The sequence below is a fragment of the Chionomys nivalis genome, chromosome 21, assembly GCF_950005125.1.
Source record: "Chionomys nivalis chromosome 21, mChiNiv1.1, whole genome shotgun sequence".
Classification (NCBI taxonomy): Eukaryota; Metazoa; Chordata; class Mammalia; order Rodentia; family Cricetidae; genus Chionomys; species Chionomys nivalis.
In genome coordinates this window covers 23868742-23883738 of record NC_080106.1, presented here as the reverse complement: position 1 = coordinate 23883738, position 14997 = coordinate 23868742, and the positions used below count along the sequence as shown (strand labels likewise).

The window sequence follows — 14997 nt, the reverse complement described above, 5'->3', positions numbered from 1 at the left end:
ATAAAATAAAATTTACCTAAGGATACACACACCCCAATTTGAGAATGCTGACCATTTAAAATTCTGGAGAACATTCTCGGTGGCAAATTTTTATCAAGCAAAAGAAGGAAATTAAAAGGACTTACAAAATAATTTTAATTCTTTTTCTGAAATGGACTCTGGTGCCTATAAAGAGATAAATGCAGATTTATAATAATGCACATGCACACACACACAAAGATAACAGCGGGCACAGTACAAAGCCAATAGCTGTGAAATGAAAAGCTTTCTCCAAGAACTGAGAGAACACAGGCAAGTAGGCACTTCTGCTGAAGAAACAAAAAGCCAGGGTAATGCCTTCTATTTCTAGCCTCTCCCTGGCTGAATCCCACTCCCACAGAGAGAAGTACTCACTGTCAAGGGGCAACATACTCAGCAGCTTACCTGGCCAACAGACTGAAGCAATTTGGCAACGTGATTACCCACAGCAGCAGCATCTTTCTTTGCTTTTTCACGGTAACTAAAAAAGAACAACAACCCAAAATAAGCAAGTTCTAAAATTAGCAACACTTAAATCATTTTTAAGTGAACATAAATTTATTTTTAATTAAAAAATACTGATTTAGGGGGGCTGGAGAGATGGCTCAGTGGTTAAGAGCATTGCCTGCTCTTCCAAAGATCCTGAGTTCAATTCCCAGCAACCACATGGTGGCTCACAACCATCTGTAATGAGGTCTGGTGCCCTCTTCTGGCCTGCAGACATACACACAGACAGAATATTGTATACATAATAAATAAATATTTAAAAAAAAATACTTATTTAGGAACACCAAAATGTGAAAATGCTAGAGAAATGCCACCAGCAACACCTCTTACTAGTTAAGGGTCTTTTAATAGCTGGCAGGAAGACTTTTAGAGTCCTCTAAAACCAAGACTCCCATTATACCCTACAGCATTCCAACTTAAACCCACCCAGGCACCATTCATGAAGTCTTTATTTTGTCTGTCTGTCTGTCTGCCTCCCTCTCTCCCTCCCCCTCCTCTCTATCTAGTGGATGACGGCTCTATCTGCATGTATACCTTTATGCCAGGAGAGGGCATCAGATCCCACTAGACATGGTTGTGAGCCACCATGTGGCTGCTGAAATTGAACTCAGGACCTCTGGAAGAGCAGCCAGTGCTCTTAACTGCTAAGGCATCTCTCCAGTCATGAGTCTTTATTTTTAACCGTTTTCCTTTGGTCTTCAATCTTTCAGAACTTAAGGAGTCAATGACTATAAATAAATACCTATTATCCAGGTATCCTACCCTGACATACACAGACTTATAAGGTTGGGTCTCCATGGATGTAACCTTTTGGTAACTGGTGTATGGATCTTATGAATCCAAGGGTACAGGCTTGGATTCTTCCAGGGCCAAGTATTGCCACACAGAGATCTTAGTCAGTGTCAAGCAAATCTTGGATGTTCTCCTAGTCTAAGAGTTGAAACACTGAAAATTTAGAAAAAGATAATTGAAGATAGAAACTAGTATTACTTTAGGAACATTGCTCAGTAGTAAAGTTCTTTCTTAGCAGGACTATGAGGACCTAGGTTCAATCCCAATAGTATCACGCTCACCCAAAAAAAGAAGTATGGCCTTACCTGAAAGAGAGACTCAGCTTTAATACTGATCATTTTTACAAAGAGATAGCATTTAAAATATATATATATATGTGTGTGTGTGTGTATATATACATATATATAATTTAGATATCTAAACATTTTAAAAATATAACATTTGAAAAGACTATAATATAATAATAATATATAATATAATATAATATAATAATCTGTATTATTAGGCAGGTTTGAAGTATGTGATTTTTCCTTGGACTTGACTTCAACAAGGGAAGCTGTTAGTTCAGTATTTTCTTGGGTCCTCTGTCAGAAACCAGGGTTCTGAGTCCCTCTAGCAGGGCAGATATAAGTAGTCTATCACAGTTTAAAAACAGTCAGCAGGGTGTAGTGGCGCACCCTTTAATCCCAGCACTCAGAAGGCAGAGGCAGGCGGATCTCTGTGAGTTCAAAGTCAGCCTGGTCTACAACGCTAATTCCAGGACAGTAAGGGGACACAGAAACCCTGTCTCAAAAAGCAAACCTGACAACAGCAAAAACAGCCACTTACACATTCTGCAATTTTATGTACTTGCTTGAATCTGCAATCATATCCGGTATTGTGCCTCGAACAGGTAAATTTCCTTGTCCCTCTTTGGCCACAAACTCCTTCAAGGCACGGGCTAATATCCAAAAAGATGGGGTCTAAAAGGAAATAAAAAACTACAAGTGAGGGTGTTGATTTTGAGCTGGAGTATAAGGCAGTAGTATCTTTACTTCTTGTTACCTGTTTGGTGATATTTATACAGCGATCATCATTAAATATATCTTCAATACTGCTTGGGACCTAACAAAGGAACATGAAACATTTATTTACATTAAGAATTCTGTCCACCTTTACTTTCAGTGCTATTTCTTCAAATCGGATCTTTGCAGTTTCAAAGTGCAATAAAATATCAACTTCTGATGTGTTTAGTTTTATTTAGAATCAGAATCTGATGGCAATCTGATGGGGAAAGAGAATGAAAGAAAATCCTCTCCTGTCTACTGTCAGCACTCCAGACAAGCCTATTCTGCATCACACATGGAGTAAGTCATTTATATCATTATATTTGAAGACAGCAAAGATTATGGGTATTACTACAGAGCTAGATTTTAAGTTGCTCATGGTGTCCCAGCTTATGAAAATTCCGAAATCCATGTACCCTAATTCAAGGCTGTTGAAAGAGACAACCACTCTGACAAATAAATAATTATCCAATTTTATTGTTAGCAAGGTCACCACCCTAATAAAAACTTTCCAAACCATAGGCTTTGATTCTACTATTGTAAGAGTGCTTAGTAACAACTACTTGACTGGTCTCTCGGTTTCCAACCCCACACCCTCTAGTCTACCCACAGGAGTCAAAATAGTCCTTTGGATGGCCCAGTGTAGGGGCACACACCTTTAATCTTGCACAAGTAGGCAGAGGTAGGGTCAACCTGGTCTACTACTGAGTTCAAGGCTAGCCAGGGATACATACAGTGAGAACCTGTCTCAACATCAGATTTTTCTACTTCCTACTCCAAATCTTTCAATGGTCTGCAAGCTTCTATTATGATACAGCCCTTTATACCTCTTCAAACCCAAATCCTTCCTACCATTTTCTTTCTTCTTCAACCACACTGACTTTCCTATTAATCCTGTAACAAATGTGAAACTTCATCTCATTTCATGACCTTTCTATGTGTCCTCTGCTTGAAAAAGCTCTTCCACCAGACCTCTGGATGTCACTTCATGAGGTCTTTTCTGGCTCTCTATCTAATACTGCCTCCCAAACCCAAACTCCCTTTTGCCTTCTCATATTCTAATTTTGTTTATACTTTAATATCTGATTATTTGGTTTACTGATCCCCAACTCCTAGAACCATTTTTTTTGTTGTTTAATTTTTTTTAATTTTATTTATTTTTTATTTATACAATATTCTGTCTGTGTGTATGTCTGCATTCCAGAAGAGGGCACCAGACCTCATTACAGATGGTTGTGAGCCACCATGTGGTTGCCGGGAATTGAACTCAGGACCTTTGGAAGAGCAGGCAATGCTCTTAACCACTGAGCCATCTCTCCAGCCCTGTTGTTTAATTTTTGAAACAAGGTCTCTTGTGGCCCAGGCTGGAACTAAACTCACTATGCAACCCATGTGGTCTTGATCTGTTTCCTCCATCTCCCCAGTGCTAGGATTACTGGCATATGCCACCATGCCTGGCTTTAGAATAATCAGTTCTTCAGTTTTTAAGACTGTTTTTTTTTTTTTCAGTAAACTGCACAGATCTAACATGTACAATTTGATATGCATATACATACACATTTTCAACATTTTCTCCAACTAAGACAGAAGATGTTCCTCAGCTAGACTGACTTACAAGGCGTACACAGCAATACCGTTTCACCATCTTCAAAATGTCTACAGTGACTTCAGTGCTTTTCCAATATCAAAGGCAGTACTCTGGCTATAAATTGTAAAAAAAATTTCTAAAAATCTTCCAGGTATCTTATTCCATAGCTCTCCAAATTAAAAACAAAACTGACCAAACTGCCTCAACTTCCAAAGTTCCAAGATTACAGGTATAAGCCACCATACATACCCTATAATGTTTTGAAGTGTACAAGTCATTCATAAGACCTCCACTCTAAATAACTGCCGTCAAAAGAAAATGCAGGGTTACAAAATTTAAGCTTTTGTGTAACACTTTTGGGGGGGAGAGTTGAAGACAGGGATTCTCTGTGAAGACCCAGCTGTACTGGAACTGAACTCACAGAGATCCGTCTGCCTCGGCCTCCTGAGTGCTGGGATTAAAGGCCTGAGCCACCACTGCCCAGCTGAGTAGCACTTCTTTTGACTAGCAAAATATCATTTATAATTCTTATCTCCAAGTTCTCAACTATTCATAAATTATATACTTAAAATAATTTAAATATTTCTCTAAATGAAAAAGAACAAAAATAATTTGTTTTAATGCCACTATATGCTGAAGCACTAACATCATTTTAATGAAGATAAGAGAAAATGTTTTTTAAACTTTTCTGAGACACAGTTTCATGTAGCGCAGGGATGACTACTGATCTTCCTGCCCCTTTCCAGGTAATGGACTTATAGGCACTCACCACCATGCAGGCTCAAAATGGTATGAAAAGAAACTCAAGTTTTGGGCTAGGCATGGCACATACCTGAAACCTCAACACTTGAGAGGCAGAGGCACAAGTATCACAACAAATTCAAGACTAGCCTGGTTTATACAGCAAATCTGAGGTAGCCTGAGGTAGAAAGACCTCGTCTTTTTAAAAAAGCATTAAAAATTAATCAAGCTGCCGGGCGGTGGTGGTGCACGCCTTTAACCCCAGCACTCGGGAGGCAGAGGCAGGCGGATCTTTGTGAGTTCAAGGCCAGCCTGGTCTACAAGAGCTAGTTCCAGGACAGGAACCAAAAGTTTCAGAGAAACCCTGTCTCGAAAATTAAAAAAAAAAAAATAATAATCAAGCTAAGTTATAGGTACTTACTTCTAACTTACTATACATTTAGGCAATATTATGGTAAATTGTTATATCAACTCTCATATCAGACATATTAGTTATGACTTCAGTAATTCTTTTAATACCTGAGTTATATTTAATGCTGTGTTCACATTTTTAATAGCTTCTTCAAAATTCTCTTCATCTTCTGGAGCTCCATTCTCACTCTTTAAAATCCCTATTAAAGTAAGAAATGTGAACAAATAATGACTTTCCACTGTCTTCCCAACACAGAAAACCTTGTGAGGCTCTAAACAAAGGATCAGAATGCTGAGCCTTAGCAAGAGATATCGCTAGCATTTGTTCTTAAAATATTGAAAAAAAATGTATTCCCAAGGGAAAAGTAAAATTAAAAACTCATGATGACATCACCTGACAAGAGAAATCCAATAAATATTGGCTTCAAACAATTATTTTTTCAAAATTTACATAACAGTTATAATGCAGAAAATTACCTTGTCTAATCAAATCTCTGAAGTCCTCTTTTTCTTTATAGCTTTTAGGAATTCGTCCATTTGTCTAAATTGATTAAAAATTTGAAAGATCTAGTTATCAAAACTCATAATATGGAAATTTAGTACCTAAAGTTTTCCTCATTCTCCACAGTAAGATTTCATTAAAAAGTGTCATGTATATTATATATGTACGCATATGTCATATGTATACACACATGTATATTAATATATATACATACCTATAATATATACCAGTGACATCAGAAGCTCTCAATTTGGAAAGAGTAACTAGGCCATTTCTTTCCATTCATTCCTCACAATAGTTTCAGAATGAAATTTACTGAAATTCTAATGTTAATTAAAAGATTGCTGGGCAGTGATGACACACACCTTTTATCCCAGCACTCAGGAGGCAGAGGCAGAGGTAGGCGGATCTCTGTGAGTTCAAGGCCAAACTGGTCTACAAGACCTAATTCCAGGACATGCTACAAAAATCTACAGAGAAACCCTATCTTGAAAAACCAAAGAAAAGAAAAACAATCAGTATTGAAAGAGTGATAGCTGGATTCAAACTTAAAATCTCTCACTTGCAATACACCCTCACACATGAAAACTTAACCTCCCACACCCTCAAAAGAGCTTGAAAATACAGTCACATATAATTAAAAAAAAAAAGACGTACTTCACTATACCACTGTGCTAAATATTTAGCTATGATCACAATCCATGGAGTATGGCTGTGGTCCTAAAAATGAGACACAAATTGAAGAAAATATCAGTATTAGTTAATGTTAATTTTTCACTTATACCATCTTATTTTCTTCCAATACATATGAAGTAATAAACAGAGACAAATGAACCGGTTGTAGAAATGATTTTAGAAATGATTTCTGAGTGGCTATTGAGTAGCTTAGTGAGTAAAATGATGGCCAGACATGGCTATACGCTGAAACCTCAGTGGATGGAAGTCAAGGCAGGCAGACCTTGGCACTCTCACTGGCCAACCAACCTAAATAAATGGCTAGCTCCAGGCTCAGTGTCAAAACACTGCCTCAAAAAACAAAGCAGAAAGCAACTGAGAGAACCTGAGGTTGATCTCTGGCCTCCACGGCTATATGCACAGCTTTCTGAAAACACATACACAGACAAAGAAAGGCTGAGGCTGAGGTTGATATTAAAGGCAGAATCTACTTTAACACTGATATGTCAGGTATATAATAGTTCCTTTTGTTTCTTCAGCAAGAAAATAGCCTCAGACACACCACACAATGGTACAGCTGAAATCTCTTAATTTGAGGTATCTGATAACCAAATGAATATATACATTTAATTAACTGTAGGTTGAAAAGAAATATATGCTCATTATAGAATCTGTTACAAATATGATTACTTCTGTAATGAAATATAGTTGGCATGGTAATTTTCAAACTCTAGAAATTAAGTTTTGAGACATTTTCAACAAACATAACACTGAAATTTAAACTACTCATATATGTGTGTTCTGTTCTAGAAGAAAGGTTGGCTTCCACTTTCAGTTACCTTGTCTCATCCTCTTGAGTGCTAGGGTCACAGATGTGCACCACTCATGGGGAGAACTTCTAGGATAAGTTAATGTCCAATTTCTTGACTTAGGTAGTGACTATACAGCAAACTTCAGTTTATCTACTTTTCTTTTTAAAAGTTTTTTTAGTCAGGTGTGGTGGAACATGCCTTTTTTCTCAGTAGTTGGGAGGCAGAGACAGGTGAATATCTGTGAGTTAGGTGCTAGTCTGGTCTACTGTTCTTCTTCTTCTTTTTTTGTTTTTTTTTTTTTAACGTTAGGGGAAATAAATTTATTGAAAAAAAAACCAAAATAAAATACTACTGTGTGATCTGGTGACAGAAATACGGAAGTTTACAACACTTTGAAGCACGATTAATGAAAACTCAGAGGCAGAAATTAGGGTTCAATCTAAAGGTTAGAAAAGCAAAGCAGTCAGCCACTGCCTCTTATCTTGCCCTCAGTCCAAAAATGGAGATCCTACCACCAGGAATCTCAGAATGAGCCTGAGTCTGTGAGCTGTCTCCTCCCATTTTATATTCCTTTCTCGGGCTGGGATTAAAGGCATGCACTGCCTGGTTTCTATGGCAAACTGGTGTGGCTACTGGGACTAAAGGTGTGTGTTACCACTGTCTGGTCTGGAAGGTTGACCAGAGGGGCTATTTTACTCTCTGATATTTAGGCAAGCCTTATTTATTAAAATACAAATGAAATGCCACTATGATATTTTTTCACATTATGTGTGTGTGTTTACCCACAAAAAAATCTTAGGTTAAAAAATGTAAAGTCAGGCACAGTGGTACATATTCTTACTTCAGCACTCTGGAGGAGGCAGAGACAGGAGGACTATCACAAATTAGGGTCAGACTGATCTATACAGCATGTGCTAGACCAACCAGGGTTATTCCTCGAGACTCTGATTCAAAAGAGCCAAAATTAAAAAAAAAAAAAAAAAGGAAGAAAGTTTAACTCTAAACTTAAGGTCTCGCTCTCTTACTCTCTTACACACACACACACGCAAACCACCAACCTTTTTATCCATATGCTCCAAATCATAAGACTGAAAATGTTCTCTCAGTTCAGGAAATGGCTTGTCTAGTCGTAGATCCTCCAATGCATTATCTGGATGAGATTCTATTACTGTCAAACAATACCAAAAGATATATTTAATTCTTTAGTAATATACTACATTATAGGAACTTAAGACACAAACACACACATTGTTTGTGTGATTGGGGGCTGGAAATTGGGAGGGGGGCATACTCTATAGCCCAGGCTAGCCTTGAACTCATAGCAATCCTCCTGCCTTATCATCCTAGTTGCTGTTATTACAGGCATGAGCCACCAACACCTGACGGGAAACCTTTAATTTTTTTTTTTTTTTTTGAAACAGAGTCTCAATTTAACCTTGATTAGTCTGGAACTGAGTATACAGAACAGGCTGGTCTCAAGTTCACAGAGAGCTTCCTCCTAAGTGCTGGAACTAAAGATGTGCACCACCATGACCGGTTGGAATTCTATAATCCTGATGGTCACAGTGCCTACAGAGTTTTTTCACTGTGTTACTGAATTACAACTTATGTATAGTAAACACACAAATCATAAGTTGTATGGGTCTGTTTTCTTTTACAGCAAACCCAACCTTGCCTTGAACTCTAGTTTCTCCCAGCTCAGTCTCCTTAGTGCTAGGATTATAAGCATTTATTACCACATCTGGCTGACTATAAGTTTTAATGAAAGTACGATTCCTTTAGAACAGAATTTGTTACTATAACTGAGAAAGCTTTTGCACAGGCAACTCCTGGCAATCTATCCTCCCCTTTCCATCATCTTCAGCAGAAAGCACCACTACCTAAGTAGCCCTCTTCCCTAGAAACTTGAGGATATCTTGGATGTTTGCTCCTTTTACCTCAGCATCAGTTACTTCTCACTTCCTGATCTGACTTCGGACACTGCTCTCCAAATACAAATCAATGTACACTTTTAATGAGTGTTTGTAACTAGATTATAATTCTGCCACTTGCCATGTCATGGTAGACAAAGGACAAATATCTTCCTATGCAGATGTAACAGTATCAGCCTAATAAAGGTCTTAAGAGTAAATGAAATCACTTACATAAAAGCAGACATACAGCTAACACTTCTGACCCTCATTACCACCAGTCTCCTTTATTCATTCCTAACATCTTCCCTAAGCTAGAGGCTCTCATCCTCTCTTCCTCCCTTCTCCCCACCAGAAATTTAACAACCCTCAACCTTTGCTCCTTTAAGTCTGTTAACTCTCTACTTAACATTAGAGTGGATCTACATAAAACAAAACTTTTAATGTCACTTTCCCACATGTTTTTTATTTTTTGTTTTCTTTTTTGAGATAGGGTTTCTCTCAGCCTGACTGTCCTAAAACTCGCTCTATAGACTACCAGGCTGGCCTTGAACTAACAGAGATCCGCCTGCCTCTGCCTCCGAGTGCTAGGATTAAAGGAGTTGTGCCATCACCCCCCTCCCCACGTATACACAATTTTAACTCTTAAAGAGTCCAGCATCATTCACCAAAAGCTTATCCTAACTGCCCAAATGATACTACTCCTAGTGAAAATGTCAAGGTTAATAGCTATTCTTACACCAACTGAGTACCTGGCTCATATCACAGCTAGCATAGAATGAAAACACTCAATTCAGTGGAACCATTTTTTAGAGTACCGAAGGAAAAATTTATAAAATTCTAAGGTTAAGATTCTATATGAAAAGCCGCTATCAGTCCTGGGCTGATGCAGGCCTGCCTACGAATGTCTCTGGTCTCCTTTAACACTGTTTCCATAGGAAACAGGAGTTAGGAAAAAGGCTTATCATGTGTAATTGAACATGAAATGGAGAGATCAAAGACCAGTACGAGACTGGAACAAAAGACTTGTGTGAAATGTTACTATAATGCAGTGGTTCTCAACCCGTGGGTTGTGACTCCTTTGCAGCTAGCATGTCGGATATCCTGCATATCAAATACTTACATTACAACTCATAACAGTCGCAAAAGTAGTTATGAAGTAGCAACAAAAATAATATTATAGTTGGGAGTCACCACAACATGAAGAAGTGTGTTAAAGAATTACAGCATTAGGAAGGTTGAGAACCACTAGTGTACTGCCTGTGTCAAAGTGTCTCACGCACTCTTGTTAGGTAGCCGTAAGTGCCCAACTATGAGCTGGGGAACAAAAGAAACCAGGCACTTACATAGCTATCAAGCCTCTTAACAGGATGAAGTAGTACATTATGTCTCTGATCTACATCCATCTATAATGCTATGTAAGGGAAAAGCAGACAAAAACCTATTGAATCAGTCTAGACAGATGCTCAGTGACTAAGAGCAGTGGCTACTCTTCCAGAGGTCCCAGGTTCAATTACCAGGACCAACAGAGAGGCTCACAACCATCTGTAACTCTGGTTCTTGATGACATGAGGCTCTCTTCTGGACTATGCAGGCATTAGGCATACACTTGCTACATAGCCATCGATATAGGCAGGACATCCACACACATTTAAATAAGTAAAAAAAAAAAAACCTACTAAATCCAATTGCCGCTTTGAACCTGCAGCCAGAGATGCACTGTCATAAACTTGTTTCACAATTTCAAACTGACTTTCTAAAATTACAGCTCAAGCAACCAATAGCAAGTCCCACATGCTTAACAATTTTACCTGTATGTTCTTTTATAATAATCCTCATATAACCAACTAGTCCATATGTCCTACAGATCAAAAGAGGGATCTGGGAATTCCAGAGGACATCTGCTAAACGCAGTAATGTACTGTAAAGGAAGGCAAAGTAAGAACATAAGCAAGTGAGCATATGCCAGACAGGGAACTCTCTAACAGAAGCAGGCAAGGGCAGAGTGCACAGCAAGCAATTTCACTTGGCTGCAACCTCAAAAGTGCTGGCCCAGAGGGATGTGAGACCGTAGTCTGGTTTATTAGGAAGAATGCCGGTGAAAGCACTAAACTTTTTTTTTTTTTTTTTCCAGATAGGCTTTCTCTGTGTAACAGCCCTAGCTGTCCTAGAACTCGCTCTATAGACCAGGCTGGCCTCAAACTCACAGAGACCCGCCTGTCTCTGCTTCCTGAGTGCTGGGATTAATCGTGTACACCACCATGCCTAGCTCTATCTAAATATTTCTAGTAGTAGTGAAACACATTTATAAAACCCATGTATATACTACAAATCTTCCTGTAATCAATAATAACTAGTTTGTTTTTAGTTTTCTGGGTTTTGAGATTTCTGAAACACCAAATCTCACTATGTAGCTCAAGTTAACCTGAAACTTACTGTGTAGACCAGGCTGGCCTCAAACTTAAAATCTGAGTACTGCGATATACAGGTATGTAGCATCACACCTGGCTTCTAATTAGTTTTTCATCACTTAGCAATATCTAATGTTCACTTAAAATACTCTAAATATATCCAAATATCTCATTTTTTCTTTCCTATCCTTTCAAAGCTTACAAGAGCACCAAATTAAACATTACTATAAGAATTTTTGAAATCTGACTAAATGTAAAAGCAGACGAACATACATAGGGAAAACTATGCAAATCAAGTAAGACTAAAAGAGACATTAACACCTAAAATTTACCTTTCAAGAAGCTGAGTTGCAACCACAATAGTAAACCTACAGAAAAATGAAGGATCATTGTCTAGAAGGTTTTCTGGACTCTAAATAAGACAAGGGGAGGAAAAATTCAACAATTTCACATATTAAACATGGTAGAAACAGCTATTTTAAAAATAAATGAGTTGACAAATTAAATTCCAACTAAATACAAATGACACAATGATTCAAAATTCTATGTTCTGGGTCTTTGAATTATTTTTAAAAACATACTGTAGCACAGAAATAACAAATACATATATTATACCTCTTCCACAAAACTTCCAGAGACATCGCTATTTAGTTCTTGTAAGAATTCCATGGCAGCTTGAGCTCGGTTCTTTGAAAAACAAAGCATTTGACTTGAATTAGAAAGTACTTAGCCTCAAGGTGATCCCAAATCTTACAGATTAAGAAAAACTCACTGAAAATTTCCAAATTCCATGCATAGACGTGACAATTCTGCTCCTCAGTACTCAGCTGAGGCTCAACTAGAATGTCACTCAGGGCTGAACTAGATTACCACCACCAGAGTTCTTAAATAAACATAGTATTTGATCTCACTTTTCTGAACAGGTAAATGACAAAAAATAGGTGGCAGGCAGGATTATACTGGATCAAGTTCAGACCCACTCCAACCACCCACATCTATAATCCCATCAAAGAGTGGCCAATCACTAAATAAGTGCAACTTGCATTCAGAATATGAACACAGATGTCTAAGGTTTTCATTTGAAATACAAAAATAAAGAATTTTCTAGCTAACACCACTAATTTCTTTTTTATTAAGCTTTTTTTTTTAAATTTTTTTATGGTTTATTTAGCTTTATTTTATGTGCATTGGTGTGAAGGTGTCAGATCCCCTGGAACTGGATTTTCAGACTGTTGTGAGCTGCCATGTGGGCGCTGGGATTTGAACCCAGGTCCTCAGGAGGAGCAGTCAGTGCTCTTAACCGCTGAGCCATCTCTCCAGCCCCTAAGCTTTTTTTAAATATAATCTTTTCTCATTTTACATAGCTCTCCCCGTTCTCCTACTCCTTCCTCTCCTCTTACTTTCTCCACCTTCCCCCCACTCCACCTCCCATCAACTCCTTAGAAAGGGTAAGGCTCCCCACGGCGGGTTAACAAAGTCTGACACTTTCAGGCAAGCAAGACCAAGACCCTCCCCCCATATCTAGGCTGAGCAAGATATCCCTCCAAAAAGAATATGCTTCTTGATACCAGTTCAAGCTCTAGGTATAAATCCTCGTCTCCCTGCCAGTGGCCCCACAGACTGTCCAAGCCTCACAATCCACTAAACATCATATTTAAGACTTTAATAAAGGACAGTGTAAAATCACAGGGGCATTCTAAATTCTTCAACTACCAAAAGATATTTACCAGGTTAGAAAATGAGCTAAGCCAACTTTTCACTCAGAAAATAAGGTCTTTTACAGTCAGAGCTTTTCTGGCAGCCAAGACAGAGTGGCGTTATTAGATGCTCACACACAACCCTGCTTTGTAGCCGTGACTGCTTACCTTGCCAATACTGCTTTTTTGAAGGAAAAAACTAAAGGGGACAGAAAAAAAAAAGTCAAGATTTATATGGATATAAAACAAAAGTTGTTTACCATTTATAATAGTGTGTGTATTGATTTCAAAAGATGAATCGTGTGTGTGTGTTACTGTCCTTTACCACTAAGCTATGCCCCCAGCCCACAAACACTATTCTCATAAAGACTACAACAGTCTTCGTGGAGGAAGAAAAGCAGACGGGTTAGTAAATCAGTGTTCTCTAAGGCACACATTTCACAAGATGTTCTGAGAGAAAAGAGTTCCAAGATTGCAAAAGAAGAAACACCATATGATGATATACCTCTTTGGAAAGTCAAAATATACCTGATAATAGAGTTTTATAGTAAGTAAGTTTTAACCTCCTGTGAACCATTCCCCAAACTCTTTTGGCCATTAACTCCACAGTCCCTCTTAGAGCTATTAACATCTCCTAAAACAGTGTTCACAGACACCTGGAAAACGCTGCGGTGAACTGCTGGCTTTTGCAAGAAATCACAAAAGATTCACTCAGGCTTCCTCCCACATATATGCCAGTCACATCCCAAAGGCCGAAACTCAGGCTGCTCATGAGAGTCAGGGCACAATTTTACGGCAAAGGCACATAGTTCCGTAAGAAAAAGATGTCTGGGTGGTGGTGGTGCACATCTTTAATCCCAGCAATCAGGAGGCAGAGGCAGGTGGATCTCTATGAGTTTGAGGCCAGCCTGGTCTACAGAGTGAGTTCCAGGACAGCTAAAAGCTATACAGAGAAACCCTGTCTCGGAAAACTCAAAAAAAAAGAGAGAGAGAGAGAAAGAGGGAGGGAGGGAGGGAGGGAGGGAGGGAGGGAGGGAGGGAGGGAGGGAGAAACCTTATACTCAGCACATTCTACATAATCAGCTAGAGAAGCAACAATAATACAACTTCCATTATTCTCTGCCTCCTGAGGGCTGGGATTAAATGCATGTGCCATCATGGCCAGCTATCATTCTTGCTTATTATATCTGATGTCCTAAGTATGACCATTACTCTGCACCAACACTACAGACTTAGAAAGTACTCAGAATTCACAGGTATGAGAAAAATCACTACTGCCTTGTACTAACAGCAGTAAAGACAGTCACAGTGAGTCCCGTTTGCACTGTTGCAGCACTTCATCTTTAGTCACTCTTCTTTACCATAACCTAAACACAGGGCCATGAGGGTAAATTAGTACTCAGGCCTCACTCTGAGTGCACTGCCTTCTCTAACAGGTTCCTATTTAAAAGAACAGGACATACTTGTTTCCAACATCTTCTCCGCTGACCTGGTTTCCATCAATAATTGTAAATGATCCAATACCTGGGGAGACAGAAGAAGTCAAAATATGTTTTGGTTTGGTTTGTTTTGGCTTTACCCTTACCAATTTAAATGTCAGTATGCATGTGCCACTGTACACGTGTAGAGGTCAGAGGCCAACCCATGGGAGTTGGTTCTGTCCTTCCGCCATATGGGTTCCAGGGATCAAAGCCAAGTGTGAAAGCAAGTACCCATCCACGAAGCCATACTGTTGGCCAAGAATATGTAACTCTTTATACAGACCTTAAAGAAGTTACCCAGGGGGCTGGAGAGATGGCTCAGCGGTTAAGAGCACTGACTGCTCTTCTCAAGGACCCGGGTTCAATTCCCAGCACCCACATGGCAGCTCACAACTGTCTGAAAATC

At 38.8% G+C, this 14997-nt stretch overlaps 1 protein-coding gene across 2 annotated transcripts in view; it reads right to left on the bottom strand.

Moving 5' to 3' along the window:
- The window catches only part of Nae1 (NEDD8 activating enzyme E1 subunit 1), a 34829-nt gene that overhangs the window by 5634 nt on the left and 14198 nt on the right, over positions 1–14997 (bottom strand). For both annotated transcript variants that reach the window (XM_057753308.1, XM_057753307.1), the window contains exons 3-15: positions 14574–14634; positions 13279–13309; positions 12029–12100; positions 11746–11825; positions 10814–10923; positions 8151–8260; positions 6263–6325; positions 5581–5644; positions 5212–5303; positions 2362–2421; positions 2146–2279; positions 424–499; positions 126–165 (exon numbers count right to left, since the gene is read on the bottom strand). In XM_057753308.1, coding sequence (XP_057609291.1) covers positions 126–165; positions 424–499; positions 2146–2279; positions 2362–2421; positions 5212–5303; positions 5581–5644; positions 6263–6325; positions 8151–8260; positions 10814–10923; positions 11746–11825; positions 12029–12082 — 883 coding nt within the window. In that variant the 5' untranslated portion in view covers positions 12083–12100; positions 13279–13309; positions 14574–14634. The remainder of the gene's footprint in view (positions 1–125; positions 166–423; positions 500–2145; positions 2280–2361; positions 2422–5211; positions 5304–5580; positions 5645–6262; positions 6326–8150; positions 8261–10813; positions 10924–11745; positions 11826–12028; positions 12101–13278; positions 13310–14573; positions 14635–14997) is intronic.